This window comes from Giraffa tippelskirchi, chromosome 6 (genome assembly GCF_054371585.1).
Source record: "Giraffa tippelskirchi isolate mGirTip1 chromosome 6, T2T-mGirTip1v1.2.pri, whole genome shotgun sequence".
NCBI lineage: Eukaryota > Metazoa > Chordata > Mammalia > Artiodactyla > Giraffidae > Giraffa > Giraffa tippelskirchi.
In genome coordinates, this window is record NC_137280.1 from 90,811,539 (window position 1) to 90,824,585 (window position 13,047).

General features: G+C 50.2%; 1 protein-coding gene and 1 non-coding gene across 4 annotated transcripts in view; one reads left to right on the plus strand and one right to left on the minus strand.

The window, feature by feature from the left end:
• Positions 1 to 13,047, minus strand: part of OLFM2 (olfactomedin 2) — a 74,162-nt gene continuing 61,115 nt past the window's right edge. For 2 of the 3 annotated variants that reach the window (XM_081498137.1, XM_081498135.1), the window contains exons 2-6: positions 6,897 to 7,046; positions 3,833 to 3,979; positions 3,122 to 3,341; positions 2,687 to 2,793; positions 1 to 1,164 (exon numbers count right to left, since the gene is read on the minus strand). In XM_081498137.1, the coding sequence (XP_081354263.1) occupies positions 487 to 1,164; positions 2,687 to 2,793; positions 3,122 to 3,341; positions 3,833 to 3,979; positions 6,897 to 7,046 (1,302 nt within the window). In that variant the 3' untranslated portion in view covers positions 1 to 486. The remainder of the gene's footprint in view (positions 1,165 to 2,686; positions 2,794 to 3,121; positions 3,342 to 3,832; positions 3,980 to 6,896; positions 7,047 to 13,047) is intronic. The other variant, XM_081498136.1, reaches the window with a different exon arrangement.
• On the plus strand, positions 10,343 to 10,477 carry LOC145511814 (small nucleolar RNA SNORA70). The gene has a single exon (XR_014058189.1). It is a non-coding gene; the product is annotated as a small nucleolar RNA SNORA70 (small nucleolar RNA).

Consider the following 13,047-nt stretch of genomic DNA (forward strand, 5'->3'; position numbering starts at 1 on the left):
AAATGTCAAAGGTCCCGTTTATTCCGGCAACCCGGAAAGAAAAAGTGTAAATTAAAAAAAGAAAAAAAGAAACAGATCCATGCACTCAACTCCTTGGGTTGGGAGGAAGGGATGTGGGGAGAGGAGAAGAGGGTCTGGGTGGGATGCAAAAAGGGGAGGGAGGGAGGGAAGAGAGAGAGACAGACAAGCAGAGATAGAAAAAGAGACCTGGAGAGTCAGGTCAAATGAAAGAGACAGAGGCATCAAAAAAAAGATGTATCAAAATCAGATCATAAAGAAGAGACAATACAGAGAAAACACACCAATAGAAATACAGAGGCAGAGAATGAAAGCTGGGCGCAAAGGTGGAGAGAGAAAAAACAGTACCGGAAGGAAGAGAGGAAGGGAAAGAGCGGGCAGAACAGAGACAGATAAACTTGGAGGGACACAGGCGGAGTGGAAAGGGCCCCTGTGGCCCTCGTGTGGCAGCGCGAGGGACGGCAGCCCCTAGGGGTCCCCAGCGGTGCTGATGACGTGAAAGAGGGTGACGTTGTAGAGCACCTGGTGGCCGTTGTTCCAGGTGTAGAGGGCCCGCTCCCGGGGGTTGTAATCCAGCATGGAGATGTGGGAATACTGGTTGTGGAAGGGCACGTCCGTGTACTCATAGCTGGACGTGTTGGTGAAGTAGGCGAAGTAGACCTTGGCCCCGGCCAGGTGGGAGTTGGTCACGTAGAGCACGCCGCAGATCATGAAGGCCTCACCGGCACTGCGCTTGGGGTAGCCGGTGTCCCACGAGCGCACGACCTCCAGGGTGTGCGGGTCCAGCCGGCTGACCACGATGTTGCCTGCGTTCTGGTTGGTGGTGTACACGGCCCAGAGCCCGCTCTCGTCCACCATGAAGTCCATGTCCGAGAAGCCACCCCAGGAGTAGGGGAAGGTGTTGTTGTAGCCGGCCCCGGGGAGGCTCCGCTGCACCAGCACGGAGCGAGAGCGGAAGTGGTACTTGACCACCACATTGCTCTGATACTTGTTGTAGAACAGGGAGCCGTTGTACACCACGTGGCCGGTGCCGGCCCAGGGCTGGGGCAGCAGGTGCTGGATAAAGTTCTGACCCTTGATGAAGTCTCCCAGAGTGCGGAACTCCAGGACGCGCCGGCCCTTGTAATAGCCATCCATGTACCAGACCTGCGAGAGAGCTGTTGATCACTGGTGGGCCACCGCCAATGACCAGGGGTCCCAACAGACACACATTAATCACGTAGGCAGGAGGGGTCAACAGTCACTTAGCGGTCATTGCTCAATCACGGCACGTCTGGTGACCCTTCATGACCAGGCAACATCCTGGTGACTGGGGTCACTGGGTCAGTGCCACTGTTCTCAGACACTCAGAGGACAGGGCTTGATCCCCAAGAATCAGGGGAAACTGCAGTCCCTGGGGACTCGCTGGGCCTAGGAACTGACTAGTCACTGGATGTGGGACAGTTAGCAGTCATGAGACTGCCCTGGGGTGGTGAGAGGTCACTTGAATCCACTGCCTGTGGGTAATCCCAGTAACGACAGGTGACTGCCATGTCACCATCATCCTCTCCGTCAACATCATTCACTGTCACCGTGGCAATTAGCATTTATGAGTGCTCTTACTAGTGCTGGTTATTGGGTTAAATATCTTAGAAAATGTAAGGCTGACATTATTATGATCATTTTGAAGATAAGGAAACTGAGGCTCAGCGACATTAAGGAACCTGCCCGAGATTCCCTAGCTAAGAACTGGTGGGAGTGGGATACAAACCCAAGTCTGATTCCCAAACCTAAGCTCTTTTTGTTTGTTTGTTTTGCTGTTGGTGGTGGTGGTTGTTTTTTTGGTTTTGGCCACGCTGTGTGGCTTGCTGGATCTTAGTTCCCTGACCAGGGATCGAAACTGGGCTCCGGCAGTGAAATCGCCAAGTCCTAACCACTGGGCAGCCAGGGAATTCCCCTCAAACCCAGGCTCTTAACCCCTTGGTTGAACCATCATGATGCCTCAGGAGGTCAATGATCACGGTGGGGAAGTGGCTATTATGGGCTTCCCAGGTGGCTCAGTGGTAAAGAATGCCAATGCAGGAAACAAGGGTTCGATCCTTGGGTGGGGGAGATCCCTTGGAGAAGAAAATGACAACCTACTCCAGTATTCTTGCCTGGAGAATCTCATGGAAAGAGGAGCCTGGTGAGCTACAGTCCATCGGATTGCAAAAGAACCAGACACGACTTATCGACTGAACGATCTATGATGGTGGCTGCCCAGTGACCAATATCTGTCACTAGGATAGTCACTGAGCAGTTAATGGATGGTTCCTGCGGGCCAGAGGTGACAGGCAATTGTGACCATGGGGGTCACTGGAAGTTCAAAGGTCATTGAGTGGTGCTCATAGGTCCTAGTCCTTGGGAAGGCACTGGTCACTGGGGGCTATTTTGAGATCTGTGCTCACTGGGAGCTTGTCAGTGGCACTAGTAACCATCAGTCTCTATAAAGTCACTGGAGGTCAGCTGACTTGCAGATTCACAGAGTTGGAAAGTTCTTGGTCACTTGGTGGTCACTAGACAGTCAGGGGGAGGTCAAGGGCCCTGGAGACCCTAGGACAAGATAATCATTGATGTGGAGTCACTGGGCACCTATGGAGGGCCACGGGCTATTTCTCCCTGCTCTGACCCGCAGCGTGGGCACACTCACCCGGCTGTCCGCGCTGGGGGCCATCGTGTCCGTCATCCAGGAGCCAAAGCGGGACCCCATGGCCCGAATGGTGATGGGGTTACTGACCCCGGTCAGCTTCCCACAGCCTGGGAGGCAGCAACAGGGGGAATGAGGGTGGAGGATGGGAAGAGCCCAGGGGACACAGGGCAAGGCTGAGGGGGTGTGATTAAACTGAAGCTCTGGGAGCAGGGGTGAGGGAAGATCCAGAGATCTGGTTCCAAGGTGGAGTTAGGTTGGGGGTGAGAAGGGGTAGGGTCAGGGCCGTTTCCAGTTTTGGGGTCTATTTTTGGCCTTGGGTAGGAGAGTCAAGGACCAACGTTTAGAAGTTAGAGGTCAAAAAGGTGCTCTGAACACACAGAGGGTATTGGGTTTGGAGGTGGAGGTCAGGGGTCAAGGTCAAGCATCAAGGCATACCCAGTTTCTGGGCGCAGGCGTGGAGCCGGGCCTCCAGGGCCATCACCCGCTGCTGCAGGTCCTCGTAGCCGTAGGCGCCCATCTCCTCCTGGATGGTGGCAAGGCTGCCGGAGAGATTCCTCACCTCCTCTCGCAGGTGCACGATGGTCCGTGTGTCTGCCTTGTACTGCTCCAGGACCGAGCTCAGCGGCAACAGCTCTGTCATCCTGTCCTTCAGCTCCTGCCCCCAAGAGGGAACCTGTGCTGATCCCGACCCCTAACCGGTGACCCAGACCTGACTCCAACCTTCAACCCACAACTTCAATCATTTTTTTGGGGGTATTATTTTTATGGGAGTATAATCACTTTACCATGTTGTATTACTGTCTGCTGTACAACAAAGTGAATCAGTCAAATGTATACACATGTCCCCTCCCTCTTGAGCCTCCCTCCCACTCACCCCCAATTGTTGTTCAGTCACTCAGTCATGTCCAGCTCTTTGGACTGCAGCATGCCAGGCTTCCCTGTCCTTCACTATCTCCCGGAGTTTGCTGAACCTCATCCACAGAGTTGGTGCCAGCAATCCCACTCCTTATCTTTGATGCACACCTGACTGTTGACATTCAGCCCACATAGGACCGCAGATCCCAGTCAACACTCTGTCCTTCCTGGAAGTAATGAGCACCAATCCCAGTTCTTCCTTTGACCTGACCTGAACCCTGAAGGACGCACCTGGAAGCTCTTTGCTGAGAGGGACCCGTCGGCCCCCCGGAGCCGTGCATCCAGGCTCCGCATGAGGGTCTCCATGCTGCGCACATATTGGAGGTCCCGGTACGTCCGCAACTCAAGAACCTCCATGGACTGGGAGACGTTCTGAACCTAGGAAGTGGGAGGGTTAGGGCGAGCCAGACTCCTGTCCCCATCCCTGGGGATGCCGCAGACAAGACCTGGTGGGGCCAGAGGCCAAACACCCAACCAACCTCCTCCCGACCTTACCAGCAACCTCCCACAGGCATGCCCAATCTATCCATCTGGTCTGGCCATCACCACCTCCCACCTCTCCCTGCCTCCCTGCTCTCCTCGCCTCCACCCTCACTCACAGCAGTCAAGTTTCCACACAGCACCCAGAGGGAATTTTTCTTTTTTGTTTTCTTTTGTCCACACTGAGAAGCATGTGGGATCTTAGTTCCCCAGCCAGGGGGGAACCCATGCCCCCGAAAGTGGGAGCGCAGAGTCTTAACTTCTGGACCCTTGGGAAAGTCTGGAGAGGGAGTTTTTCAAAAGGAAGACTGAGTCACCTTCTCCTGCAGACCCTGCAAGCTGGCTCTGCCCCTTCACCTGCCTCTTCTCCATGTTCATCCACTCCAACCACCAGCCCAACTTCACTCTCATAGGCTCAAAGCTCCTTCCTTTCTCAGGGCTTTTGTTGTTGTTGTTCAGTTGCTAAGTCGTGTCTGAGTCTTTGCAACCCCATCAACTGTAGCACCCCAGGCTCCTCTATCCTCTGATACCTCCCAGAGTTTGCTCAAACTCCTGTCCATTGAGTCGGTCATGCCATCCAATCATCTCATCCTCTGTCACCCGGTTCTCCTCCTGCCTTCAATCTTTCCCAGCATCACGGTCTTTTCCAGTGAGTTGGCTCTTTGCATCAGGTGGCCAAAGTATTAGAGCTTCAGCATCAGTTCTTCCAATGAATATTCAGGACTGATTTTCTTTAGGATTGACTGGTTTGATCTCCTTGCAGTCCAAGGGACTCTCAAGAATCTTCTCCAGCACCACAGTTCAAAAGCATCAATTCTTCGGTGCTCAGCTTTCTTTATCGTCCAACTCTCACATCTGTCCATGACTGCTGGGCCTCTGCACTTGCTGATCCCTCTATTTGGAGCGCTGTTCCTCTCGTCTTCCCACAGCTGGCTCCTCTTTATCCTTCATGTCTCAGCTCCAGCATCACCTCCTCAGAGTGGCCTTCCCTGATCACCCTCCCTTCAAGGGGCCACTCACCCTCTCTCCCTTATGAGGTTACTTTTTCCAGTTGTGACTACTACCTGGAACATTCTTATTCATCTGCCTCCTTCAAGTGGGGTCTTCAGAGGCAGACTCAGTGTCTGGTTTGTCCACAGCTGAATTCTCAATAAATACTAGATGCTCAATAAATACAGGTAAATGATGGAATGAAACGTCCCTTGCCCTGACCTCTCTGAACCAGCCCGAGGGCCCCCTAGGTCCCACCTCTACCTGGCCAAGGTGAGCTCCTCCCAGTCAGGGTGAACTCAGTGACAACGCTGGATGCTTGTTGAAATACGCAGACATTCCTGAACCATTGTTCATGTGACACTTGGAAGTTCTGAGAAAGCCAACAAACAGCCTGATACCCATCCTGGACGTCATAAAACATTTTAATAGCCCTTGTCAACAATCAGGGGACAACCCCTGGATGTGTTTAGTGTTTCCTGGTTTACAGTCTACGGGAACTTGAATACAATTTGTATCTTGCTGTTGTGTGAAAATTGTATAAATCTTGTGTGTGTGTGAAAATTGTTCAGTAGTGTCCGACTCTTTGCGACCCCATGGACTGTAGCCCACCAGGCTCCTAAGTGTATGGGATTCTCCAGGCAAGAATACTGGAGATTCCCTTCTTCGGGGGATCTTCCCGATCCAAGGATCAAACCTGGGTCTCCTGCATTGCAGGAGATTCTTTACCATTTGAGCCACCAGCGAAGCCCTGTATAAATCTTAATTATGTTAAAATTGATTCATAGTGCTTTTCAGGTCTACTCTATCCTTCTACTTTTCATTTATTCATTCTATTTATTTTTGAGACTTTGATATTAAAACTCCCAACTAAAAAATTTATCTGCTTAAAAAAGTTGTAATATATAGTGGAACTATCTGTAACTTTGTTATGTATTTTCTAAGTCTCCTGTAAATGTTTTATCATACTTTCATAATTTAAAAAATAAAAAAGGAAAAAAAAAGCAATCAGGGGACACCACATGGTCATCTTGAACTGTTCTGGTGTCGAAGGCAGACAAGACTTTGGTGCCAACAAGGGTCTCTGTCCTCAGCTTCCTCCTCTACAGGAGGATGCTGGGAGGTAGCTAGTCCCTTTCAACACCAACATCAGAACTGACTCATAAGCAGTTCATCTGGGTAATGGCAAAGGACAGCAATCAGCCGGTAAAGGGCACCCAAATATCCTTGGATTGAATTGCTGTTGTTTAATCACTAAGTCGTGTCTGACTCTTTCTGACCCCATGGACTGCAGCCCGCCAGGCTCCTCTGTCCCTGGAATTCTCTAGGCAAGAATAATAGAGTGGTTTGCCATGCCCTTCTCCAGGGAATCTCCCCAACCCAAAGATCGAACTTGCATCTCCTACACTGGCAAGTGGATTCTTTACCACTGAGCCACCTGGGAAGCCCTTGGATTGAATGGGGACCAGTTTATATCAGTCACAATCAGAAGGGGAAGGAATCTTCACATATCTTGGGATGGAGAGTGAGACCCTTCTTAGCAGCTGAATCCTGAGGCTGAGTACACGGTAGGGCTGGAGCTCACACACCAGAGATGCAGATGCTGCCACTGGAGTTCACCTTCCCTGTCCCCACACAGTGCTCAGCTTCTCCTCCAAAGAAGCAGCAAAGAGATTTTGACTAAACACCTGCCCGGAGGGCAGCCAGGTTATCCACCAGCTCTGCATAATGATGGCTTAGAGCCGGTCCTGGCTGACCTGGTGGGAAGCAGAGGGGAGGGTGGGGAAGTGAGAGATTTTCACAGGGGAACCTGGATGGTTCTTACCTTCTCCATCAGCTGCCGCAGCTCCCGGCTCCGGCCGTCTCGGGAGCAGGTGCTCTGCGCAGGGATCACAGCCGTGCAGATGCATTTTCCATCGGGGGCCTGGGCTGAGGTATACAGCTGCCAGCCTTCCTCTGGGCTTTGGAAGAGGGTCTGCAGGGAGGTCAAGGTCAGAGAGCGGGAACCCCAAGGGGGATTCACCCCCTCACCCCTGGGAGAAAAAGGGAATCCAAGGGAGATGACAGATGCCCTTCTCTGGATGCTTGGGATGTTCCAGATCATGTGCTCTGCGTGCCAGGGGTGTGTGATGTAAATCCTTCCTCAGGGAAAGCCCCGTTTTACAGGTGACAAGATTGAGGAATGAGGGGTGAAGGAACACAGCAAGGAATTGTGTGATACAAGCCCTTCCACAAGATGAGAATTCATTCTCTCACACATATTTGCACATGCACACACCACTGCCTCCATAACCACCATTAGAACATAGACCAGGGGACTTCCCTGATGGTCCTGTGGTTAAGAATCCGCCTTTGCAATGCAGGGACTTCGGGTCCAATCCCTGGTTGGGGAACAAGATCCCACATGCTGCAGAGCAACTAAGCCTATGTGCCACAACTAGAGTCTGTACATCAAAATGAAAAGCAACTAAGACCCGATGCAGCCAAATAAATACTAAAGAAAAAAACCCTCCACCTATGTCATTCCCCCTTCCCCAACTCCTGCTCCCTAGAAGCCCGAGCAAGGTAATGGCCAAAGGGTGGCAGAGTCCTCACCAAGACCTTCAAGTTTTTGCCTGGAAGGCATCATTTTCAGACTCCTACACTAAATTTCAAGTTAGATGATGCCACTCAGATAATTCAATTATCAATTATGGCTGTTTCCCAAACCTGGCTTCTTGGAACCCTGGCAATCTTACCAGGCATGTGAGGAAAAGGGGTGCTCTGCGATCAAATATGTTGGTGTAATGCTGAGTGAAATGAATTTTTTTTTTTTTCAATGAAGGACTTAATCAGAGCCTTTGAAATGCTCATGTGCATCAGGGAACTCAGCCATAATTTCCCCAACTTACTAGAAAATATCTAGTGAGTGCCTACTGTATGCCAGGCGTGGGTCTGCGATAGGGACTAGGAAGAGAGGAGAGATGAAGAAAGTGTATCTATTGCTCCCCACGGATGTGGAGGAGGCAGACTTCAAATATGGAATCCCACAGATGCTTCCAGAACTACGTGCATGCATGCTAAGTTTCTTCAGTCATATCTGCTCTTTGCCACCCCATGGATTATAGCCTGCCAGGCTCTTTTGTCCATGGGATTTCCCAGTCAAGAAAACTGCAGTGAGTTGCCACGCCCTCCTCCAAGGGATCTTCCCAGCCCAGGGATCAAACCCAGGTCTCCTGAATAGCAAGTGAATTCTTTACTGTCTGAGCCACCAGGGAAGTCCTCTAGAACTATATGCTGCAGTGGATGCTACAAAGAAAGTACAGAGCGTAACAAGGGGTGTTCCCTAGGCTGAGAGTCTCAGAGGAGGTATCCCAGGGAAGGGACGTATAACCTGAACTGGAGGAATGAGTGAGCCAGAAGGGAAGAGAGGAAGGGACATTTTGGGCACACAAATTCTGACCAATGGGACATCCCAGGTGGTCCAGTGGTTAAGATTTTGCACTTCCATTGCAAGGGCCTCAGGTTCGATCTCTGGTTGGGAACTAAGATGCCACATGCTGCACCACACAGCACAGCCCACCCCTCCAATTCCGATCAATATATGGAGGAATTGGAGAAACATTGCTCAAAAAGCATCAAATCCTCACTGGATGGAGCATACATCATGCCACCTTGAGCTTCCCCAGAACATACTTCCAGCCAATCACAAGTCCCAATCTTTTTCATTTCAATGACAATGTTGTTGTTGCTTAGTTGCTAAGTCATGTCTGACTCTTGCGACCCCATGGACTGTAGCCCATCAGGCTCCTCTGTCCATGGGATTTTCCAGGCAAGAATACTGGAGGGAGTGGGTTGCCATTTCCTTCTCCAGGGGATCTTCCCTATACAGGGATTGAACCCCCTGTCTCCTGCTTTGGCAGGAGGATTCTTTACCACTGAGTCACCTGGGAAGCTTGCAATTTTAGGGGCCCTAGGAAGGCCTTCATGAGAAGGTGTCATCTGAATAAAGACATGAAGAAAGTGAGGGAGAAGCCTTGGTGATATCAAGGGAAAGATGGTCCAAGCCAAGAGAACAGCAAGTGCAAAGGCTCTGAGGCAGGACCATGCCTGGTGTGTTTGGGAAACATGGAGAAGGCTATAGCTAAAACAGAGTGAACAGGGGAAAAGTGGGAACGGGACAGATGAGGACAGGGATGGGACAGGACAGCCTGTGCAGTGCTTATGTGCCATGGGGAGGACACTGATTTTTGGTCTGAGCGAAGTGGGAGCCGTGGTGGATTCTGATCAGATAGACAGGACCTGACTCAGGTGTTCACAGGCGCCCCCTGGCTGCTGTGGGGGGAACAGACTGGGGGTGTCAAGGGTGGGAGACCAGGGCAGATGGGTGGAAACTGAAGAGATGGGAAGAAACTAGAAGATTCTGGTCCTATCCATAATGCATCCCTACCGACAGGAAGGAAAGTCTGATAAAACCTGAAGTGTTTTACAGAGAAACAAAGCCCCACTACCATGGACTATTTGCACAGCCGTTGCTTATCACCCAGCAGAGGCTGTTTCCATGAGCTGTAGCAGAGATAAAAGCCAGACTATGAATTATGAGCAATCCTAGAGATTCCAGCTATTAGCCCACCTATTTTCTCTCCCACTCAATAAAGTCTTTTTTTTTTTAAGCTAACTGGAATGTGAGCAAGTGGTATCATTGTACAGATGAGCTTGACTCCTCCACTAATTTATAAGAAAAACAAACCATTCATAAATGCCAACTGAAACTATTGTAATTAGTCATTCCTTGCACCTTATATACACATTTTGGAGGTTGAGGGAACCCCCACTGTATAAGGTGCTGTGAGAAGATTCTTGAAGAGTTCCTTGGACAGCAAGGAGATCAAACCAGTCAATCCTAAAGGAAATCAACCCTGAGTATTCACTGGAAGGACTGATGCTGAAGCTGAAGCTCCAATCCTTTGGCCACCTGATGCAAAGAGCTGGCTCAATGCAAAAGACTCTGATGTTGGGAAAGATTGAGGGCAGGAGGAGAAGGGGGTGACAGAGGATGAGATGGTTAGATGGCATCATTGACTCAATGGACATGAGTTTGAGCAAACTCTGGGAGATGGTGAAGGACAGGGAAGCCTGGCATGCTGCAGTCCACGGGGTTGCAAAGAGTCGGACACATCTGAGTGACTGAACAACAACAACCACCTCTGTGAGAGTCCACGTCTCCCCCATGAAGGAATGAAGTCACTTACCTTCCCAGCCTCCCTTGCGAGCAGAAATGGTCCAGGTGGTTTGCAGTCAATTAAGCTGACTGTGCTCTTTTCCCTATGGGGGCCCAGCGTGCAATGGTTGCAAACAGCAGCCCCCTTGGTAGTGTACATGGCCTGTTGTCTGTACAGGTTGCCCTAAGGGATCCTGGAGACAGTCCTTTCCAGTGGACATTCATGACTGGCATGCTGTCTGCAATCTAGGCTCCAGACAGGTATGCACAGTGCCTTTGGAAAGCCCCAGGGTACAGTGGCCAGGGTCCACACTGGCCAGGTCAAAATGTCCACCCGCACCGAGCTGCAGAACAAGGAGTGTGTGACTGAGGCCCTCCGCAGGGCCAAGTTCAAGTTCCCTGGCCGCCAGAAGATTCACATCTCCAAGAAGTGAGGATTTACTAAGTTTAATGCAGATAAATTTGAAATCATGGCGACAAACAGGGGCTCATCCTGGATGGCTGTGGGGTCAAAAACATCCCTAATTGTGGCTCCCTGGACAAATGCTGGGCCCTGCACTCATCAGAGCCTGGGCACTGTCCCCTCCTTACTCATGTGTGCGTGCTAATTTGCTTCAGTCGTATCCAACTCTTTGTGACCCCATGGACTGTAGCCCAACCTGGGATTCTCCAGGCAAGAATACTGGAGTGGGTTGCCATGCCCTCCTCCAAGGGATCTTCCCAGTCCAGGGACTGAACCCAGTACTCCTGCATTGCAGGCAGATTCTTTACCATCTGAGCTACCAGGGAAGCCCACCTGGTCTAAAACAAGAAGGATGCCCCATGGGACTTCCCTGGTGGTCCAGAGGGGTTAAGACTCTGGGCCTCCAATGTAGGGTGTGTGGGTTCAATCCCTGGTTGGGGTACTAAGATCCCACATGCTGCATGGGCAGTCAGTAAATAAACAAAACAACAACAACAAAAAACAAAAAAAAAATTTTTTTAAAAAGGAGGATGGCTCAAGGTTAGAAGAGTGACCCCCAGGGCAGAGATAAATTAGGAGGCTGGGATTAACATACACACACTACTATACACACTACTATATATAAAATAGATAATCAACAAGGACCTACTATATAGCACAAGGAACTCTACTCAACATTCTGTAATAACCTATATGGGAGAAGAATCTGAAAAAGAATAGATTATATGTATACGTGGGGCTTCCCAGGTGGCGCTAATGGTAAAGAATCTGCCTGCCAATGCAGGAGACACAAGAGACAGGGGTTTGATCCCTGGGTCGGGAAGATCCCCTGGAGTAGGAAATGGCACCCCACTCCAGTATTCCTGCCTGGGAAATTCGATGGGCAGAGGAGCCTGGCGAGCTACAGTCCATGGAGTCCCAAGGAGTCGAACACGACTGAGTGACTAAGCATGCAGCACACATATGTATATGTATAACTGAGTCATTTTGCTGTACACCTGAAAGTTACACAACATTGCAAATCAACTATACTCCAATACAAAATAAAAAATTTTTAAAGAAAAGAAGAGTGACCCAGGAATGCCTTCCCCCTTGGGTCTAAGAGAATGCAGAACTAGTTTCACCTTTTTTTTAATGGCAAATATAGTTCTTAACAAACAAAAACAGAACCATGAATGTGAGTTCAAACACCTCCATCTGTGCTCCCCTGGCCCTGGTTCCCAAGCAATTTGGATGGAATCCCCTGAAGATTCTCGTTTATGCAGAGACAAAGCAGCCCGGTTCAACATAATTAACATCCCTTTCTTACATTCTGTAGCGTGTCCTTTGAAGCAAACAAGCCATTTTCTCTCAACATATGAAATATTGAATTGTAAAAGAGAAGCAAGATTTAAGTGGCATGGAGAGAAGGCCTCCATGGCTTGCCTAAACTAATTGTCTGCGTTGGACGCACCTTGCTTGGGCAGCAAGCGCAATTAAATGCCTGGGGTTTGACTGCCAAATCTGTGCGTGGCAGAGATTCTGAGTTTCACCCATGGGGTTCAAGTTCAAATACAGAGTCAAGTTCAGGTCCCCGGGAATTGCTGAAATGTCCTGGAAGGCTCAGCATCTGTGTGTGTAAATAACAGTTCCCCAGACTGGGTTGAGGTTGGAACCAAAGTCACAAATTCTTGGAGGTCACAGTCCTAGGAATACAGAACGCCTATAACTAACAGAAGGGGCTTCCCAGGTGGCCCTAGTGGTAAAGAACCCGCCTACCAATGCAGGAGACTTAAGAGACAAGGGTTCAATCCCTGGGTCAGGAAGATCCTCTGGAGTAGGTAGTGGCAACCCACTCCAGTATTCTTGCCTGCAAAATTCCATGGACAGGGGAGCCTGGCAGGCTACAGTCCATGGGGCTGCAAAGAGTCAGACATGACTGAGCACATCACTAACAGAAATGTTTGTATCAGCAGGTGTGAGAGCCCTCCTGGTACAGACACTTCTAGTCTGGTAGCCCGTCTAACCTCTAAGGTGGCAAACACACTGGAGGAAGCCAGCCACTCTGTCGGTTGAGCGGTTGGTTCCAAGTTTAATATTCTTGCTAATGGCCTCTAAGTGCATAAGCCAGGCATTCAACTAGCTCTTCCTCAAATTGCTTTTTCTGCCCAGAATTTTTCAAATGCTTTCACCCAGGCTACTGCCCCAATTAAACAGCAGTCTTCGTAACCAGTCCGGGACTGAGTAAGAACGAGACACGCAGGGAAAGTTTTTCTAGCTGTCAGGTCCGGGATCATCAGCTCAGCCTACAGCTCCATCACCTACGTCTTGGTT